Below are 14,211 nucleotides of genomic sequence, written 5' to 3' on the forward strand. Positions count from 1 at the left end.
TAGAGAGAAACTTTTTCCACTGGTAGAGGAGCCTAGGACATGGGGACATAACCTTAAAATCAGAGTCTGGCCATTCAGGAGAGAAGTTAAGAAACACTTCTTCATGCAAAGAGTGGAACTCTCTTCCATAAAAAGCAGTAGATGCTAGCTCAATTAATAATTTTAAATCTGAGATCGATAGATTTTTGCTAGTCATGGGTATTAAAGGGTATGGAGCCAAGGCAGGCAAATGGAGTTACGATACAGATCAGGCTCAAGGGGCTGAATAGTCTAATCCTGTTCCTATGTTCCTGGAATGCATATTCCAAGAGGAGTTCACCTTGCTGGCAGAGCAAGTTGGTTAGGAAGGGAAACATTGGTGACCAGCTACAGGAAACTTTGTGCTATCCGGCACCAACGGGACTGAGCTGTTGCCGTCCCATCAAAACTGCTGGACAAACCAACGCTAATGTTGAAACATACGGAGATTTTGAGCTCCGTATCTGGCAACAAACCCTGTTGCTTAGCAACAGCTTCTAAACAGTCGGCCGTACCTTGCAAGCGTCTCTGTAGCTTAGCAACAGCTTCAGCGAGACCTTGCAGAGCCTGACTGGTGAAAAAAAAGCAACGAAAAGAAAAAAAACCTAACGAAACGGCTCCTGATTTTTGCCGGTGGCTCGAGCATTCCGGACAGTTAACCTCTGGATAAACCAAAGTTTCCTGTATCAGCATAGGAGGCAGAGAAGACATGGCTTAGGCTAGAGCAGGACTGGGAACTAAACATTCCTGGTCATAAAATATTCAGGAGGCATAGATTAGGAAAAATGGGGACGACTGGTAGTATTAATCAAAGATTCCATTACAGTAATAGAACATAAGGATGATATAAGGGATAGTGAACAAGCTAAATCTATTTGGTTAGAAATACTCTCCATTTATGTATTATGGAATACTCGTCTCAGACTGGATGGGTGCAGCTGCAATAACACTAATGAACTCAACTTCATCTAAGACAAAGCAGCCCGCTCAATTGGCAGGCCATCCACTCCCTCCACCATCGGCACACCGTGGCTGCAGTGTGTACTATCTACAAGATGCACTGCAGCAAATCGTCAAAGCTTCTTCGGCAGTACCTCCCGAACACACGACCTCCACCATCTAGAAGGACAAAGGTAGCAGTGCATGGGAACACCATCACCTCCAGATTCCCCTCCAAGTCACACACCATCCAGACTTGGACATATATTGCCGTTTTGTCATAGTCGGTTGCTCAAAATCCTGGATCTCCCTACCTAAAAGCACTGTGGGAGTAGCTTTACCATGTAGACAGCAGCGGTTCAAGAAGGAGGCTTACCACCACCTTCTCAAGGACAACTAGGGATGGGCAATAAATGTTGGCCTTGCCAGCGACACCCATATCTTGAGATTTAAAAAAAAATAAGAGTGGCCTATAATAATGGGTAACTTTAATTACCTAAAAATAGGCACGGGTAAAAGTAATAACTGGCAAAGAAGGGGAGAGGTTTCTACAATATATTGCAGAACTGCTTTCTAGATCAGTATAGTTTTAGTTTAAACAAGGAAAGCAGTCGAGTCCAGTTCTAATGGATGGTGCAAATCGGTAATGCAAGGGTAGAAGAACATCTAGGAAACTGTGACCACAACATAATTAGGTTAGATAAATAACCTGAAAAAAAAGGAACAGTTAAAGATAAAAGGTACTTGGACTAGAAAATGTATTAATGAGCGAAAAAGGAAACTATTCCAGATAAATTGGAAAGAAAAACTGACAGATAAAACAGTGAAGAAACAATGGGAAACTTTCAAACAGGAGATGATCAGCAAACATATCAGACATATTCCCACAAGAATAAAAGGGCTGCAGCAAAAGCTGAAGCTCACTGGATGAGTAGAAATATTAAACTGAGACTTAAAAAGGCACGTGGCAAATCTAGGGCTAATAATAAGAGTATAGCAAATATAAACGAGAAGCAAAAAAAAATTAGGCCAAGGGAAAACATAAAGAAAGACTGGCAGATAAAGGGAAATAATAAAGGATTTTAAAAACACATTAGACAAAAACCGGATAATCGTTTCATGGAGGATGAAGGAATGGTGGAGATACTAAATGAGTACTTTGTTTCAGGTGTGAATAAAAGGCTACAAGAGGAGATGGTGCAGCATTTAGCTAGGATAACTATAGCACGGTGGCATAGTGGTTAGCACTGTTGCCTCACAGCACCAGGGACCCGGGTTCGAATCCGGCCTCGGGTGACTGTCTGTGTGGAGTTTGCACATTCTCCCCGTGTTTGCGTGGGTTTCCTCCGGGTGCTCCGGTTTCCTCCCACAGTCCAAAGATGTGCGGGTTAGGTTGGTTGGCTATGATAAATTGACCCTTAGTGTTAGGGGGATTAAATACGTGGGGTTACGGGGATAGGGTGGGATATGTGTTGGTGTAGGGGTTACGGGGATCGGGTGGGATATGTTTCGGTGCAGGCTCGATGGGCCGAAATGGCCTCTATCTGCACTGTGGGGTTTCTGTTTCTGTGATCAGGAAGTAATATAGAAAAAGATGGTGTAATTCAAAGTGGAAAGGACACAGAGACCTAATGGCATGCATCCTAGAATACTGAGGAAATAGCAGAAGCTCTGACTACAATATTTCAAACATCTCTAGATAGAGAAGTTGTGTCAAAGAATCAGAGGATTACCAATATAACACCTTTGTTTAAGAAGGGAGAACGAGATTATCTGACTAACTACAGATTAAGCAGCTAAGCTTCTCAAGGATAAAATTAATACTTCTGGCAAGACGTAGGTTAATTAAGAACAACCAGAATGGATTTGTAAAAGACAAGTCACTTCAGATAAATATAATCTATTTAAGTGAAAATATATATATACACACTATATAAATCAATAAAACTTTAAAAGGACAAGAACAAAGAACTTAGGGGTTTAGAAACACAAATCTTTAAAAGTGAGAAGACAAGTAGATAACTTTGCCAGCATATGGAATCAGAGGGTCAGAGAGTACAAAAGTAAAGGTGCAATGCTCATGATCATTGGTTAGGCTGCAGTCAGAATATGAGGTCCAGTATTAGGTAGACTTTAGGATGTTAAGACCATGGAGAAAGCACAGAAGAGATTTACTATGATGAAACCAGGGACGAAAGGCTTTAGTTATGATGAAGCGGCACTCCAGACCACTTGCCTGACATTTAATCCCACAGCCTCACATCACGATTCCTCCTCAGCCTTTCACTTTCGAGCACCCCCTTGTTTGCATTGCCTCCCCAATCCCTTCCAATGATCTGGTTGTCCCTGTATTGTGCTCTGCCCATTGGTCTACTGTCTCCCCATCCATGCCCCATCCTCTCACCACCAATTCCTTCCACTCTGTCCCCATCCCATTCCCTCCCCTTGCTGTCCCTCCTGCTCCTCCCCCAGATCTTCCCTCTCCCCCACCTCTTTCAAACACCTACATTGCTTGCATCGCCTCTTCACACACAACTAGGGAAAGTTGTGTATGAAGGGACGAAAAAAAAGGACAAAAAAAGGACATGACAGGGCAACACGCCAGCATCAAAAACAGACGTGAGGCAGAAAGTGAGGGCAAGCAATTGAGGCCCAAGTAGGAATAGCACCAGGTAGGACAGCCCAAGGAAGGGCAGAGGGCCAACAAGGGGTAAAAGAGGGAAGCATAACTGGGAGCCCCAAGGTCCTGTGAAGACAGACAGGCCCAGAGGAGAAGAAGTTGGTAAGGGGAGCGGTGTGAAGCCTTTGGAGGTAGCGCCAAGATGATGAAATTTTAAATGAAATTAAATTCAAAATTAAAAAATTACCTGGTAGTGCTAGGAAATAACAAGTTAAAAACATTACCTACAGGGAACAAGCAGATAGAAGGGAAAAATAAATTATAAATAAAAGTTGCCTGCAGTGCCACGTGGGAAGACTGAAAGGTAACAATGGCAAATACACATACCCAAGCATGACAAAATTGTGGTGCAGGAAGTAAGCGAGACAAAAAGGGCATACTAAATGAGACTTTTTTATAGCTATATATCTCCTAATATAAAAACAGTACATCTGCGCACTTCCCATCATGTAACCATCAATTTTTATTTGCTGCAGTTTTACTTTGAGTCAATCAGAAATGCCTGCAAGGAAAATGGTTAGAAAACTAGAAAAAAGAAACTACAGTCCCCACCACTTACAGCGGCCACATTGGTGCTAACGCTATTTGCCCGCTATACACATTGGACAGTTTAAAAGGGTAATGCTGTTACTATTGAACAAGATGGTAGAAAAATCACTAATGATGCTATAATCCACACCATTTAGAGTGGATTAAGTACACAAAGTAATTGGACCTTAGTGAGGTATAATTTACATATTTAACAAGTTTGTTATTGCAGTCAGTGCTGAGTAATGCAAGCTGCAACCAAACACCAGTTAGAGATCATTAAGTATGCGAGAGAGTTGCACCTTAACGAGGTGCGAACTACTGAGTAAACACCTGGTTCGGCCCGAACTACGCGAAACTACACTGAACGTTGCAAGTGGCAAATTGCCAGTTTGTACTAAGGTAGCTACTCTCAACTGGGGCAGCAGTGGGCCTAAGTGCCTCTGGACTAGAAAGAGGTAGAAAAATATTGGACAAAGTTCCAGCTCCTGATCACCACCCGGTAACTCCCGGATGCAGCAAGACCTGGACAACATCAAGGATTGGGCTGTTAAGTGACAAGTAACACAAGGCAATGGCCACCTCCAACAAGAGAGCATAACCACATCGCCTTGACATTCAATGGCATTATCACCAAGTTCCCCACCATCAACATCCTGGTGGTCAACATTGACCAGAAACTGAATCAGCCACATAAATTCTGTGGCTACTAGAGTAAGTCAGAGGCTGGGTATTCTGCAGCAAATGGTTCACCTCCTGAATCCCCAAAGCCTCGCTATCATCTACAAGGCATAAGTCAGGAGTGTGATGGAATACTCTCCACTTGCCTGGACAAATGAAGCATGACACTAACCAGGAGAAAGCAGTCCACTTAATTGGCAGCCCATCCACTGGCTTAAACAGCCACTCTCTCCATCATTGGCATACCTTGGCTACAACTAACTTGGCAGGGGGATGGGATACAGAGGGGAGCTGAAATAGGGGGTGATGTGCTGCCAATTATAGAGAAAAAAACAAGTCAGCTTGGTAGACAGGGCAAATATATAAGGGCAAGGCTGGATGGCATCTATTTTAATGCAAGGAGTCTTGCAAATAAGGTGGATGAACTGAAGGTGTTGATAAACACATGGGAGTATGATATTGTTGCTATCACGGAGACATGGTTGAGGGAGGGGCAAGACTGGCAGCTCAATATTCCGGGGTACAGAATCTTCAGGCGAGACAGAGGGGGAGGAGGGGGTGTCGCAATATTAATTAAGGAGTCAATTACTGCAGTAAGGAGGGATGATATATTAGCAGGTTCCTCTAATGAGGCCATATGGGTGGAGCTTAAAAACAAAAAGGGGGCAAGCACTTTGCTGGGAGTGTACTATAGGCCTCCAAACAGTCAGGGGGAGATAGAGGAACAGATATGTAGGCAAATGTCAGAGAAATGTACAAATAATAGGGTAATAATAATGGGGGATTTCAACTTCCCCAATATTAACTGGGATAGTCAGAGTGTGAAAGGCTCAGAGGGTGTAGAATTCTTAAAGTGCATCCAGGAGAGCTTTTTGAGCCAGCATGTAGAAAGTCCTACAAGAGAGGGGGCGGTACTGGACCTAATTCTAGGGAATGTGGCCGGCCAAGTGGAAAAAGTGCTAGTAGGTGAGCACTTTGGTGACAGTGACCATAATATGGTGAGATTTAAGGTGGTCATGGAAAAGGACAGGGATGGGCCGGAAATAAAGGTTCTAAATTGGGGGAAGGCCGATTTTAATAGGATAAGGCAGGATCTGGCCAAAATGGACTGGGATCAGCTACTTGTAGGAAAATCCGCATCGGAGCAATGGGAGGCTTTCAGAAGGGAGATTGAGATCATACAATGGCAACATGTTCCCGTAAAGGTCAAGGGTGGTTCCAAAAACCACAGGGAACCTTGGATGTCAGGGGATATACGAGAATGGATTAGGAAAAAAAGGAGGGCTTTTGGCAGATACAAAAGGCTAAAGACGGAGGAAGCCCTAGAGGAGTACAAAAAGTGCAGGGGGATACTTAAAAAAGAAATTAGGAGATCAAGGAGGGGCCATGAAATAACACTGGCGAGCAAAATAAAGGAAAATCCTAAGATGTTTTATAAGTATATTAAGGGTAAGAGGATAACTAGGGAAAAAATAGGGCCCATTAGGGACAAAAGTGGCAATGTGTGTGTGGAGCCGGAAAATGTAGGAGGGGTTCTAAATGAATTTTTTGCATCGGTTTTCACTATGGAGAAGGACGATGTAGACGTAGAAATAGGGCGGGGGGACTGTGATATGCTCGAACATATTAACATCGAGAGGGAGGAGGTATTGGCGGTTTTAGCTGGCCTAAAAATGGATAAATCCCCAGGCCCGGATGAAATGTATCCCAGGCTGCTGTGTGAGGCAAAGGAAGAGATTGCGGGGCCTCTAACACATATATTCAGGACCTCTCTGGCCACAGGGGATGTGCCAGAGGACTGGAGAACCGCTAATGTAGTACCATTATTCAAGAAGGGAAGTAGGGAAAAACCAGGGAACTACAGGCCAGTGAGCCTAACATCAGTGGTAGGTAAATTATTGGAAAAAATTCTGAGGGACAAAATTTGTCTCCACTTGGAGAGGCAAGGATTAATCAGGGATAGTCAACATGGCTTTGTCAAGGGAAGATCATGTCTGACTAATTTGATTGAATTTTTTGAGGGGGTGACTAGGTGTGTGGATGAGGGTAACGCAGTGGATGTGGTATACATGGATTTCAGTAAGGCCTTCGATAAAGTCCCGCACAGGAGACTGGTCAAGAAGGTAAGAGCCCATGGAATCCAGGGTGCCTTGGCACATTGGATACAAAACTGGCTTAGTGGCAGAAGGCAGAGGGTGATGGTCAAAGGTTGTTTTTGTGAATGGAAGCCTGTGGCCAGTGGGGTACCACAGGGATCGGTGCTGGGTCCCTTGCTGTTTGTGGTCTACATTAATGACTTGGATATGAATGTAAAAGGTATGATCAGTAAGTTCGCAGATGATACAAAAATTGGTAGGGTGGTAAATAGCGAGGAGGGTAGCCTCAGTCTGCAGGACGATATAGATGGGTTGGTCAGATGGGCAGAACAGTGGCAAATGGAATTTAACCCGGAAAAGTGCGAGGTGATGCACTTTGGGGGGACTAACAAGGCAAGGGAATACACAATGAATGGTAAGACCCTAGGCAAGACGGAGGGTCAGAGGGATCTGGGTGTGCAAGTACACAGATCCCTGAAGGTGGCGGAACAGGTGGATAAGGTGGTAAAAAAGGCATATGGGATACTTGCCTTCATTAGCCGAGGCATAGAATATAAGAGCAAGGAGGTTATGATGGAGCTGTATAAAACACTGGTTAGGCCACAGCTGGAATACTGTGTGCAGTTCTGGTCGCCACACTACAGGAAGGATGTGAACGCTTTGGAGAGGGTGCAGAGGAGATTCACCAGGATGTTACCAGGGCTGGAGCATTTCAGCTATGAAGAGAGACTGGGCAGATTGGGTTTGTTTTCCTTGGAGCAGAGGAGGCTGAGGGGGGACATGATTGAGGTGAACAAAATTATGAGGGGCATAGATAGGATGGATACTGAGGAGCTTTTTCCCTTAGTAGAAGGGTCAATAACTAGGGGGCATAGATTCAAGGTAAAGGGCAGGAGGTTTAGAGGGGATTTGAGAAAGAACTTTTTCACCCAGAGGGTGGTTGGAGTCTGGAACTCACTGCCTGAAAGGGTTGTGGAGGCAGGAACCCTCACAACATTTAAGAAGCATTTGGATGAGCACTTGAAATGCCACAGCATACAAGGCTACGGACCAAATGCTGGAATATGGGATTAGATTAGACAGGGCTTGATGGCCGGCGCGGACACGATGGGCCGAAGGGCCTCTATCCGTGCTGTATAACTCTATGACTCTATGACCCTAGTGTGTACTATCAACAGGATACACTGTAGCAACTGACCATGGCTTCTCCGATAGCACCTCCCAAAACTGCGACTTCCACCACCTACAAAGACATGGGCAGCATGGAAACACCATCAGCTTCATGTTGCCATCCAAGTCACACATGATCCTGATTTCAGACATATAATCGCCATTCCTTCATTGTTGCTGGGTCCCTACCCAACAACATTGTGAGAGCACCTTCACCACACGGATTGCAGTGCTTCAAGAAGGCGGCCCACTACCACCTTCTCTGGGGCAACTAGGGATGGGCAATAAATGTTAGCCTTGCCAGCATCGCCCGCATCCCAAGAATTATTTTTTTTAAACTACTACTGAAAAAATGTGGAGAACAGGATTGAGCTTCATTATAACTTCCATGGTCAAATATCCTGTGTAGACTCACACAAAGAATGATCTCTTGGGCATACACCCACATCCAGCAGCATCAACATATTCAAGGAAAGAAGAAAATGACCAAAAGAAAAAAGTTGCCGATAGACTCTCCCAATGGCTCAGGGTAGTATGATACCAAGAATACTTCAGGAAGATACCAGATTCAAACCTTGCTCTGTAATGAGTTAGCCAATCTCAACAGTGTATTGGTAGAAGTGCCAAATTTAGCATAAGCATCTCCCAAACTAACAATTCTCTAATCTCGAGGGAAATGTGAGCAATCATGTGAGAAGAGGATTGGGCTGGATGATGGTGCCCCACACAATCAGCACTTACAGAACTGGATGCCAATAGCCCCAAACATGAGTCATTACAGAGGGGATCTTGTAATAAAAACCAAGTCATTTTATATCTGAATTTAACCAAGGGAAAGCACATGATCAGATACATTAAAGTGATCGGTGGATATAAATGATGTGCACCCATAACAGGACTTCAAGAATAATACGAGTAAAGACGAGTTAAATAAAGGTGAAGGAGAGTTCAACAGGGGGCGAATTGGTGTAAAATGGAGGGAAAATATGAACAGACCGAGGAATTGAGCATGTAGAAACAGGTAAACAATACTCATGGTGTGAAATAACTTTACTTGGAGAGACGGCGGGCAAAAGGCGCTGGGCACAAGCTGAGGTCGGCCTCCTCTTACCTGTGACAGGACTCTCGGGTTGGCGCAGCCGAAAAGGGACGAACTGGAGCTGAAGCTGATGGCCCCTCTGCGGCTCAGGACGTGCTTGGGTACCGGCCTGTCGAGAGGCAGCACCGGTAATTGGTACTGGTAACATACTGCCATTGAACCGGGAACGGAGCGGGCCTTCGAGACACACGGGCACTGGGGAAACAAAGCAGAAATAGCAGCGATCGCAAAACTACAACAGGTTAAAGGCAGGCATTTAGAAAAAGGGAAATTAAACGGGCCGGGGCTGAGGAAGCCGGCCGGACACAGCACACACACCCGCGCCAGGCAGCGCCTCTGCTCGCTCGCCAAGCCGCCTTTCGCTGCTGCAGGTTCAGGTATCTCGTTTTCCGAGTGAAGGCAAACACTCGTCAATCTCAGTCACCGACACCCGGGCACAGCGGCTTCCTCCCAGTCCCATCTTTGGTGCGCTGCCTCCTGGTGGGTTTTTTTTTGTTTTCTCTCCCTCCTTCGATTCTTCCAGAGCCTATTTGAGAAATCCCATCAGCGGCAGAGCCAGGCACGGCCCAGACACGAGGGCCTTCCCCCGTCTTCTTTTTCTCTTTTCCTCTTTAGAACAACGCTTCCTCATTTCTCGCCGCCTCTTTCAAAACACTTCATCTCCGGCCTGGGATGATGATTATTATTGGTATTTTATTATTTACTCCTGGCCGACGCTCAGCTGATGGGCTGCCTGGTAACGGCACGAGCTCCGGCTCCGGGCTGCAAACGGCACTTTGTCTCCGACCCGAGCTTCTTGCGTGTCCGTAATGCAGAGAGCAGCACCGACCGCCTCAATACAACTCGGTGCGATGCAATGCAGCAGAGCCCGTGTGCATCTACAATTCAATCTCTTAACTGCTCCCACCAACAAACATCACTGAACAATAAAACCGGAATAATCGCATCGCTGCTTAAACATGCACACAGAGTGCTCAACAAATAGTCCTTTGCCTAAACGATTTTTTTTTGCTTTCAAAAACCAACCACCTGCCAAAATGCTGTGCGTGCTGTAAAGCAGAAAATAAAACAAACCAATTACAGATAGGATTTTTTTTCACCAATTTTTCTTATTGGCACACTTTAGGTTTTTAAAATGTTATGTGAAATTCGATTGGATAAACGCGAGTACTACCCTGAACTTTCCACGTTACTAGAGAACTACTGTACTAGAAAGCGTACAGAGAGCACATAAGGTATTCCTTCAATCTGGGTTTGCCCTTTGGATGATGAGCATCAATGTAGGTAACCACCTCCTTATGAGTCATATCTTACAATGTGTTTATGTTATCAACTCTTCTGAGTATACCATTGCCTTGATTTGTAGCAGCTTATTAAAACAACACAGACATGAATTATTCAACGGGTGGAAAAAGATGCATTGATTATGGTAGTCAAAAATGTACAATTGCACTAAATAATTGATTTTATTATATTTCTTACTGGACAGGACTTTCTGTATAGTCTGCTTTTTTCATAAAATACACTTTGCAAACCACTATGTTGTAACAAGATATTACATGCAAATTTAAAGCTGCAGTTTTGGTTGGCTCTTACCCAACATATTAGTAAGAACTATGTCAAATTTATTTACTTGTTTTCTTTCTAGCATCATCTGTTGTAAAAGCATTCAAGTTTTCCCAGCAGTCATCAATTTGAGCAATATGCAATTTATATAGTCAAGTTACTGAGCTCTGTTCTGTGCCCAGGCTCTTGCCAATCAATTATCCAGCCTCAGGGTTAAAGTGATGTGAATATACAATCTGTGGCTTCCTTATACTTTTTAACAAAAAGTTTCCATGAGCTTCTATTTACAGTTTGGAAGAAAAGGTTTGAGACAACCTAGGGTAGGAGCAAGTGCCACTGACTGTTGGGCAGGTGTGGCCTACTCAGCCCTGTCTCAGCTTCATGTGACCCACCTAGAAAACAGGAGGAACATAGTATACAATGCAATCATTATGACATACCTAGAAGTATAGCTTACAACTGGAAGAGTCATAGAACATGGTGCCTCACTGTATGCTATGGTACTGGTGAGTGAGTGAATAGGGTGAGAAGCAAGAGCATGAGAATGATAGTACTAACCATGTGCTGGCAGGAGGCATCCCACTTCACCATGTTTTACTCCCTCTATGCCATCTTGGCTTCCTCAAAGTTACTCGAGGCCCAAAGGTTACAGAGGCCTCCTATCATGTGGAGTTGCTCCCTCCTGTCATGTGCAATCTTCTGCAGAAAACAGAAGTTGAGGTACAAAGTTCAAATTGTTAGGAAGACGTAAAAGATATCTAAACATTGTACGGCCCATATTGTATGTGTAACATGTGTATGTATCAGGCAACTGCATTCAGATGGAAGATGAAAGTATTGTAAGATAGTGTGAAGGGGAGGAAACACTACAGGAGAGAATTCAACATCATTGTGCCCATTTTTTGGGCATCAAATCAACATTGGTGGGCAAATTTGGGATGGTGATCTCCCCGGAAGTGCGCTGGCTAGCAGAATTGGAAGCTAGTGACTTGTAGGTGTGCAGGGCACCTGCCTGAAACAGGCACTAGGCACCTTGCATATTCAAATCCTAATCCTAACGCTGGCTGTAGGACCTCGATTCAATATTGGTCAGCAAATCACCAAAGCTGACGCCACGCATGCTCCAGTCAGTTGTTCTGGGTCTTGAGTGGCCTAACCAGCAGTCCTTAAAGGGACCCCAGGAGGCTGCTCAAAAAAGGGAAGAAAACGTATTAATAGTTTCATTGAGCCAGCAGGGTCAGCCTTCCTTAGAGCTGCCAATTCCAGTTTGACGTATTCCTGGAGGTTTCATCACATGACCTCCCGCCCAATCAAACATCCTTTTATCCCCCATCTGCAATATTTTTTATAAAGCATATATGAAAGTCTTCAAAGAAAATGGAAAAAATATATTTTTTAGTGCCTCCATGATTTTTCTCCTGGGTTGCTCGCAGCAGTGCCCAGGAGATTAATCTTTAATTCCTGGAGACTCCAAAACAAATCTGGAGGTTGGTAACCCTAGCATCTTTCCTCCAATCTGATGACCGCAAACCCACCACACCCACCTTTCAATCAGACCATGCTCAGACTGGAATATGAACGCTAAGGTTTCTAATTCAAGGAATATTTATTGAAACATGTTTTTATTGCTGAGTAAAGGGAGTAATTTGTCTTTGGGTGATGGTGTAAAATGGACGATATGGAATCAGCTACGTGTTATACATCCTGATTTTTGGAAGAGATGTATAACGGGCAGTTGAATTGATAGCCAATTTTACTGATTTGCTGATGATACAAAGATAGGTGGGAAAGCAAATTATGTGGAGGATGCAAAGAATCTCCAAAGGGATATAGGTAGGCTAAGTGAGTGAGCAAAAATGTGGCAAATGGAGTTTCATGTGGGAAAATTTGGTAGGAAAAATAAAAAAGCAAATTATTATTTTAAATGGGGAGAGATTACAAAATGCTGAGGCACAGAGGGATCTGGGGGTCCTTGTACATGAATCACAAAAAGTTAGCAAGCAGGTACAGCAAGTAATTAGGAAGGCAAATGGAGTGTTGGCCTTTATTGCAAAGGGAATGGAGTATAAAAGCAGGGAAGTCCTGTTACAACTGTACAGGGTGTTGGTGAGACCACACCTGGAGTACTGCGTACAGTTTTGGTTTCCTTATTTAAGGAAGAATATACTTGCATTGGAGGCAGTTCAGAGAAGGTTCACGAGGTTGATTCCGGAGATGAAGGGGTTGTCTTATGAAGAAAGGTTGAGCAGGTTGGACCTATACTCATTGGAGTTTAGAAGAATGAGAGGGGATCTTATTGAAACATGTAAGATTCTGAAGGGGCTTGACAGGGTAGATGCAGAGAGGATGTTTCCCCTCGTGGGGGAATCTAAAACTAGGGGGCATAATTTCAGAATAAGGGGGCACCCTTTTAAATCGGAAATGAAGAGGAATTTCTTCTCTCAGAGGGTCGTGAATCTTTGGCATTCTCTTCCCCAGAGAGCTGTGGAGGCTGGGTCATTGAATTTATTTAAGGTGGAGATATACAGATTTTTGAATGATAAGGGAGTCGAGGGTTATGGGGAGCGGGCAGGAAAGTGAAGTTGAGGCCAAGATCAGATCAGCCATGATCTTATTGAATGGCGGAGCTGGCTCGAGGGGCCAAATGACCTACTCCTGCTCCTACATCTTATGTTCCTATGTACACTATCACCAAAGTCATAATGAACCCCAAGGTGTCTAGATAAATCTAGAGTAAAAGGGGAATAAGTATTAGGATCTGTTGTGGTGTAAATCAATAGCAACCCTATCTTCCAGACCCCAACTACAATCTTTTATTCAGTATAACTCACAATAACATTTTTCATGGCCTTGGATGAAGTGCAGAAATGGAGTGGGAAATGAATGGAAATTGGTAGTTGTATGTGAGGAGCTTTGCATTAGCACATATTTTTCAAAACAAAAATATAAATGTGTGGAATCATAACCTCCTTTCAAACACCAGATTAATTACCATGGTAAAAACTTAATTTTGGAAGAAGAACAAAGAACTTGTAAAAGTAGTTACCATGGTTACAACTAGGAATAAGTACAGTGGCGATAGATTTCAACAAACCCCCACTCCCACTTGAAATAAATTTTTGGTCCAATTGAGCCAGGCAAAAATCAATATATCCATTTTTAAAAAACTTCACTTGCTTTTAAGCTTTGTCTTCACATTGCCATTGCGCAGAAGGAGGGAATGTAACTTAGTTCAGTGGTTTGGTTGAGTTCAGATTTTCCAAGGTAACTGTTTGCTCATATCTGTTTACTGCAGTCATTTTTAATATAATGAAGGTTAGGACACAGCACTAGTTTTAAAATGTTGAAGTGTTCTGTTGCCATGGTTTCCACAGTCTTTTGTTATGCAACACAGATTACAATGTCGGTTTGAAATGGTGAAGTGTTCTATTGCC

At 43.7% G+C, this 14,211-nt stretch overlaps 1 protein-coding gene across 3 annotated transcripts in view; it reads right to left on the minus strand.

Moving 5' to 3' along the window:
* Positions 1-10,432, minus strand: part of pde7a (phosphodiesterase 7A) — a 358,425-nt gene extending 347,993 nt beyond the window's left edge. The window contains exons 1-2 of one of the 3 annotated variants that reach the window (XM_085993047.1): positions 9,530-10,432; positions 9,224-9,406 (exon numbers count right to left, since the gene is read on the minus strand). In XM_085993047.1, coding sequence (XP_085849173.1) covers positions 9,224-9,367 — 144 coding nt within the window. In that variant the 5' untranslated portion in view covers positions 9,368-9,406; positions 9,530-10,432. Of the gene's footprint in view, positions 1-9,223; positions 9,407-9,529 lie in introns of those variants that run through there. The other 2 variants (XM_085993048.1, XM_085993046.1) reach the window with 2 other exon arrangements.
* Between the last annotated feature and the right edge of the window lie 3,779 nt (positions 10,433-14,211).

The sequence above is a fragment of the Somniosus microcephalus genome, chromosome 7, assembly GCF_052327205.1.
Source record: "Somniosus microcephalus isolate GS21.2 chromosome 7, FLI_Smic_1.0, whole genome shotgun sequence".
Taxonomy (NCBI): Eukaryota; Metazoa; Chordata; class Chondrichthyes; order Squaliformes; family Somniosidae; genus Somniosus; species Somniosus microcephalus.